We start from the raw sequence: 7572 nt of genomic DNA, 5'->3' as shown, positions 1-7572 counted from the left end.
CAGAATATGAAATGCAAAATATTGCTGTTTTCCATCAGTCCAAATGAAATAAACCTATGTAAAAATATATATGTTGTTTGTTTTTACTATGTGTGTCCGCAGGGTCTTAAAATGTCTTAAAATTTTAGGCTTTAAAAAGTCTTAAATTTACTGAAATATTGTGTTGTAGATCTTAAATCATTTTAAACAGGTCTTAATTTCTGTATGTCCAAGTAAAGCTACCTAATCGGGCTGACACCCAATCACCAATGATCCATCTCCATCTCTTATTTCTATATATATTTAAGTTTTTTAATGCAAAGAGATACCATTCACAACAGTTGTTACACATTTTTACAGCAAATTCTCCATATTAATTTCCCTAATCAGTAAAAGAAAACTAAAGCAACACATCCCTTTACATGATCTTTGATCTTCGTTAATACAAAAACTATTTACAGAAGTAACTGGGCCATTAGAAAAAAAAATCTTCAGTGTTTAGCCCCGTATAAGTCAAAAATCTAATTAATAATGGTCTTAAAAGGGTCTTAAAAAGTCTTAAATTTGATTTGAAGAAACCTGCAGAAACCCTGTCTATTTATTATTATTCGTAGTAACAAGATATGACCAAAACTGCTTGTAGTGTTGAATTAGGTTTACATGCACTTTGCAGAATCTGTACTCTCTAAAAGACAAAATAATTACTGAATTTACACAAATGTCACAGTAGAAACGTTTTTCACACCCTTGATTCTTTTACACAGGAGGATTAGTGGAAATATTAAATTTTTATTTAGTCTAATAGACATTAGAACATCTTTATCTTATTGTTTTTTTTAAACTGCATGCTTTATTTATTTATTTGGTTGCCTCAAGGCCTTAGATTCAGTACCATGAAAAGATATTTTGTTGTTTTAAGCACCACTGTGAATAAATGTTTACTTGACGTTTTGCAATTAATCATGCTTACATGGCTTTGGGGACAAACCGTTTTGTCAAGCCCAGAGCCAGATGGGGGTTCAGGTAAGACCCCCCATCTAAAAGTCCAGAATTTGGCCCCTATATGAGCTCATTTGTCCCATTTTTGACAGTATGCCATCATAAATTGTGAAAATAACCAATAGAAGAAGGCATTAGGAAGTATAACCAATAATATAACCAATAAAAGAAGGCTTTTATTTTTTGAATGGACAAAATCTAGAAATGAGCTGGCCAGTTTGTTATTTGCCTATAGGCCACAGTTTTTCATTTAAAACAAGTTTTAACAGATTCCCATTTTTGTTGTTTGTTTGTTTGTTTGTTTTTTTGTTTGTTTTGATGATGGATGATAATAAATTAGCATTCAGAAAAATACATGTTTTTCCATATTTCCATATATCTCATTAAATTATAGCTTACAATTTAAATGCACATTTCTAAATAAACATACATTTCTGTAAACAAAAAAATAGTATGATAAGCACTTTGACAAATATGTAGGAAGTATTTTTGTTGCATCAAAAAGTGTGGTAATATCCATCCGACAAGCTAATCCAACACAAATTATTGCGTAAAATGTCACTAAAATGCAGTATTTGAACCTCAAATAACTGCAATATGTCCACTTTTTGAGAAAAAAAAGAACGACCCCTTTTAATAGTCTGGCTACAGACCTGTTTGTACATTTATTAAACAACAAATACGGCATTTTAAAGCATTGTAAACATAAAGAGTTTTTCAAGTTTAGTCGTTCTGATAAGTCTGGGGATCGAAATGGACAGTTGTGTAGGATGACAGATCTTTCGCGTTTAGAACTGGTTGTAGCGGTTATGGAATCTGATTTGTTTCGTGATTAGCTGATAATACTGCGAACGTGCTCTTCACTTTTGACAACTGATTCTGTGATAATGCTAGTGAAACTTCTCAGAAGTCACTGGAGAAACCGCTTCAATTTTCAAAACCAATTCGACTTGACATATCAATGTCAAATGATACACGTCAATGTATTTAAATAGCCTACGTCTAATGACAAACTATTTTGCTATTATTTCGGATCAGAATTAGTTTTGAAATAGACATAAGCCTATTGAATTTTGCTACAAACATCCCAAAGTGTTATGATAAAAATGCGATCTTAGTTTACCTAACCCTGAGTTTAGGTCAAGTAGCATAAATGATCATTTTGCTTCCATTTCTGTATGTTACATATCAGTTAAATTTCAGTAATACTTTTTAAATTTAATTTTGCAGCAAAGCGTTAAAATTGTAATTTACATTGTGGCTAAAAATGGTAATGTAAAATTATAGGCTATATTTTTAATGTGCACCAAACCTCATGAAAAAAACTGCTTAAAAAAATAAAATAAATTAAAATACATTTCCATTGTACATCATATAGCCTACAGGTGTGCTACGTACCGAAAAGCTCGTGAAACGCCCTGATGTTTTGGTTTGGTCACATGACATGGGTGTTTCACACTACAGTGTTTTTCGGGATTTTGCAACATCAGTTTGGCGTCAGTCATCCTTAAAGGTAAGAGCTGTTTTGACAATTATACTCGTGTTGTTTTTATTTGTGTTTGTTCCAACATCCATGGTTTAATGTACGTTTTTTGATACATACTGCTTAATGCTGACAAAAAATCATATTGACCTCATATGCCCTCTAGAAAACGTCTTATTCAAAGATAATTTGTGTGATATTTGGAGATTATTGTAATTAAGTGTGACTGAGAGGCAATACACCTGAGGCCTGGTGCAAAAAGCCACTTTGTGTTTTTACTCATGTAAGTTCAGGTTAAGTTTGAGCAAACATAAACATAGTTTTCAGGCTTAAGAAGAAAGTGGAATGATGTTAATCGTGTTTCGTCGCCACAGTAATTTAATATTACGCCATACCGTTTACCTGCTTTGGAGCAGGTTATTAGAGGTCACAAACCCAAACTAACGCAATCACTTTATGAGAACCTGATGCATCAAAATTCAAGCACAAGTAGTCATTCACTTTTTGACTTAGTCCCGGACAATTTCGCTTACCCAATACACCTATACCACATGTCTTTGGACTGTGGAACCCCACGCGAACACGGGGAGAACATGCAAACTCCACACAGAAATGCCAACTAACCCAGCCGAGACTCGAACCAGCGACCTTTTTGCTGTGAGGCAAAGGTGCTACCCACTGCGCCACCGTGTCACCCTACATGTAGTCGGTCACAGGAAAATAATAATGCAACAAATATGGAGATTGTTTTATTTGTTTGAATCATGTTTGTTAAAAGTTATTTAATGACGTTAATTAATTTCTGCAGCTTATTTGCTGTAACAATAAAAATATTTGAAAAACATTTAAATTTAAGTAATGATGAAATCATTTAAGTCTATAGTGAAGCAGAATTCAGTGGATGTAAGATAATTTTCTTTTCATCTATTACGTATCTCAACACATTTTCATTAATGTGATCGAGCCCTTCCCAGGGAAGGACGGCTCGATGGCTCTGAGGTTTTCTGTGTGGAATTTGCATGTTCTCCCCATGTTCGCATGGGTTTCCTTCGGGAGCTCCGGTTTCCCCCACAGTCCAAAGACATGGCTATAAGTGAAATGAATAAGCGAAATTGTCCATAGTGTATATGTGTGAATGTGAGAGAATATGGATGTTTCCCAGTACTGGGTTGCAGCTGAAAGGGCATCCGCTGTGAACAACAAATGCTGGACAAGTTGGCAGTTCATTCCGCTGTGGTGACCCCTGATGAATAAAGGGACTACGCTAAAGGAAAATGAATGAATGAATGATAACAGGGAAGGAGGAAAAAATCATCATCACCAGTGAGAAACATAATGGTTTTCAGTGGGGTTACCCAGAAGTTACATCAGTAACACTTTTCATGAAAAAATCATTTTACAAATTTCTGCTGCAAATATTAAAGAACATGATGATAATAATAGTATACTCTCTAAATTAAGTAGATTAATTCATTTTTGTTTTACAATTCCTTAACAATAAAGGTCACACCAACTAAAAGCTTCATATAAAATCATGATATAAATGACAAATTTCTGATAACTGAAAAATGTCAGTGGAGTTACAATAAGTTAAATGTTTAATCTAAGGAATATTTATTGATCTGGTGATTTGATTTGGACTGAGAGTGTCTTAGACAGAAATCATAATGAACTCTGTATGGCCTCTAGAAAGTGTTGTCTTCACATAATTAAACATGATGTATGTGATTTTTGAAATGGGCTTAAAAGGTACCACACCTGAGGCCTGTTGCACAAAACCACTTGGGGTTTTAACTCATGTAAGGTCACGTTAAGTTCGAACAGTTTCTGAGTTTTCGGTGGAATGCTTTTTAGTCATGTTTCATGGCCACAGTAATTTATGCTACACAGCTAACCTACTTTGGAGCAGGTTGTTCTGGTTTAGAGGTCACAAACCCAATCTAAACTAATCGGTTGTGAGTAAAGTGACATACTGATGCAACAAAACCATTCTCAGTCCCAGAGCGTCTTTTAAAACATTTTTGAGTAAAAATTGTCTTTTGTTATTGATCATTTATTGATATGATATGAATTAATTATTTGTACTTGTATTATATTTGAGTATGATATGGTGGTTCATTCCACTGTGGCGAAATCAGGGACTAAGTAAATAATATATTCACATTTTTTGAATTGTCAAGTAGGCCAACATTATTCATGTGTTTTTATTAGTTTTACATTGTTCAATAATTACCAAACAAAAAAAAAAAAAAATACACGAAAAAAGAATAATACAAAGAAAATAATTGTAATAATAATTATAAAAAATTTATTAAATTAATTAATTCATTCATTTTCTATTGGCTTAGTCCCTTTATTAATCTGGGGTTGCCACAGCGGAATCAACTGCCAACTTATCCAGCACATGTTTTACGCAGCGGATGCCCTTCCAGCTGCAACCCATCACTGGCAAACATCCATACACACTCACTCACACTCATACACTACGGACAATTTAGCTTACCCAATTCACTTGTACCACATGTTTGGACTGTGGAGGAAACCGGAGCACCCAGAGGAAACCCACGCCAACATGGGGAGAATGTGCAAACTCGACACAGAAACACCAACTTGCTGTGAGGCGAACGTTCTACCCACTGCGTCACCGTGCAGCCCATAAATAAAGTTATTATTAAAAAACAATTAGGGCATATAATCGGTTTCAATAAAAATACAAAGAGGCAGTCAATAGGGGAAGTGAGCATATTAAGCATTACACTGCTGCTCAGAATCTGCATTATACTGGTCCAGGTGACTTATCAAGATATCAATAACTCCATCACGGTCTCTTTCCATGATCAATATTTGAGTGAGATAAGTTAACCATGGCTTAAATTGAGGAATAGAATCAGATTTCTACAGTTTTAGAATGACACGTTTAGCAATAATGATTCCATAAATGATGGTGCTTTGTTTGGACACATTATAATCCAGCAGAGAACGACAGTACCCAAATAAAGCAATTTCTGGGTCAGGTGTAAAGGTAAAACCGTACATATCAGAAATTATTAATGGTTTTTAAATAAAATGTACATTTAAATAGTCACAGAGATATTTTATTTAATATATAAACCTTTTTTGATGGCTGTTTTTTATCAGATATTTTAAATATGTTATTAAAATCAAATGATTAATTTGCATTGATATAATATTTCATTTTTTAAAGACAAAAGTTAACTTGCCTCACTTGAATTACAGAGAAGAAAAAATCTATATTTATAAGTAAACCTGTAGATTCAGCAAAATGCAGTCCGTTTAATAACCCAGATATTTTAAAGCGAGGCAGAGTGTGGGGTATTTGTGAAAGCTTTTTGTTTTTTGCGCCAGGATTTGAAGTAATCCAGAATAACAGTGGTTTACTAGCAGTCTTGTTTCAAGTCTGGGAAAGGTGGGGTATTTGGCTGAACCAAATGAAGAGAAAGTGCCTTATCATGTGTGTGTTTTTTTTCAGAGTTCCAAGTCTGGTTCAGCAGTATAAATAGGGCAGGGTTGTTTCCTATTGGAATTCACTCTCCAGTGTTGCTCAATCCAGCAGCAGGATGTGGAACATCAGTAAAGTGGTTTTCCAGCTCCCGACCTCCAGCGCTTCAGATCACCTCCTCCAGCCCCTGTGGGACTACCTGCTGCTCCGTCACTACACTCTCATCTCCTCGCCGTTCTTTCCAGTACTGCTCGCTTTCTCCAGCTATGTCATCTTCAGTGTCCCCTTCGCTGTGCTGGATGTCCTGGGAGAAAAAGCTCCTCTGTTTGAGTACAAGATCCAAAAGGAGCGGCGTCCCACTGTCGGGATGATGGTGAGGACTCTCGGGACGGCGGTCTACAACCATCTGGTCTTCGTTCTTCCAGCCGTGTTGATCACCAACATGGTGATGCCTGCGCCTCCTCTTCCCACTGTTGCTCCGACAGTATGGGAGATGTTTTCTGGAGGTTTGGGAGCTTTGCTCGTCTTCGACACCCAGTACTTCCTCTGGCACATGGTGCACCACAAAAACCCGCACTTATACAGGTGGGTCCATGCCATCCATCACGATTACATGTCTCCGTTCTCCTGGTCCACCCAGCACCTCAGCGCTGTAGAGCTCATGACGGTGGGCTTCTGGAGCAACATCGACCCCATCCTGCTGAAGTGCCATCCTCTGACCGTCTGGACCCTCACCGTTTTCAGCATCTGGATGTCTGTGGAAGACCACATCGGCTATGACCTGCCTTTTTCCCCCGGGCATCTGGTTCCATTCGGGCTTCTTGGAGGAGCGATGGCACATGACATGCACCATCAGAAACCCAGCAGCAACTTTGCACCTTTCTTCAGTCACTGGGACAAAATTTTCGGCACTGCGATCACTGTGAAACTGACTCAGAAAAGCGAGAAAGAGAAGCAGTTGGCTTGATCAGCAGTCGGTTTAAATTTTTAAGTTGTGTAAATATTTGTATAAAAGTTGTATTTTTGTATTCGGTGTTTCTACTGGTCTGTCTGCATTATGTATAGGGGAAATTATTAATAAAGAATTGTTGTATATATCTGTGTGGATATCTTGTGATTTACAAAAAAAATGTGTTTTCTCTTTATCTTGAGATATTTTGCTGTAGAGTGCAGAAGAGTACACTGAAATACCTCTGCGATGAAACACTTTTTCACATAGAAATTGCTTTTAAATATTAAAAATATATATTTAAAAAAATGCAAAAAGTGAATATTGCAAAAAAGATATAACTTTGCTTCTAGTACAAATATCTGACAACTAAAGTAAAATGATTGTCTTGTTTTCAGAAATACAAAATGAAGTCAAAATTAGCTTGTTTTAAGGAAAAACTTTGTTCATTTTGACTTTTTTTCTAAAACCAAAAATGCTTCAAGAAAACTAGAATCAAGTCAAAACAGTGAAGTACAAAAATCTTTTATTTATTTGCAGTGCACAGTAAACATGGAACTTTCTTTCAAAAATGAGCATTTTTCGTATGTTGCTATGTGTACAGTAGATTTAGTCATTTCACTTTTGTCAAAGAACAAGTTCTTCTCATTGCCTTTAAAGTGAAATATTTGTATATAAACATACAGTGCTCGGCATATATAA

At 35.7% G+C, this 7572-nt stretch overlaps 1 protein-coding gene across 1 annotated transcript; it reads left to right on the top strand.

Annotated features, from left to right (window-relative positions):
* The first annotated feature begins 2414 nt into the window (after positions 1-2414).
* ch25hl1.1 (cholesterol 25-hydroxylase like 1, tandem duplicate 1) lies at positions 2415-7016 on the top strand. Its single transcript, XM_056478918.1, has 2 exons — positions 2415-2491; positions 5952-7016. Exon 2 carries the CDS (start codon positions 6040-6042, stop codon positions 6886-6888), a length of 849 nt encoding a protein of 282 aa, XP_056334893.1. The 5' UTR covers positions 2415-2491; positions 5952-6039; the 3' UTR covers positions 6889-7016.
* Positions 7017-7572: the final 556 nt, after the last annotated feature.

This window comes from Danio aesculapii, chromosome 18, assembly GCF_903798145.1.
Source record: "Danio aesculapii chromosome 18, fDanAes4.1, whole genome shotgun sequence".
NCBI classification, from domain to species: domain Eukaryota; kingdom Metazoa; phylum Chordata; class Actinopteri; order Cypriniformes; family Danionidae; genus Danio; species Danio aesculapii.
The sequence above is the reverse complement of the archived record's forward strand: the minus strand, read 5'-3'. Positions and strand labels throughout refer to the sequence as shown.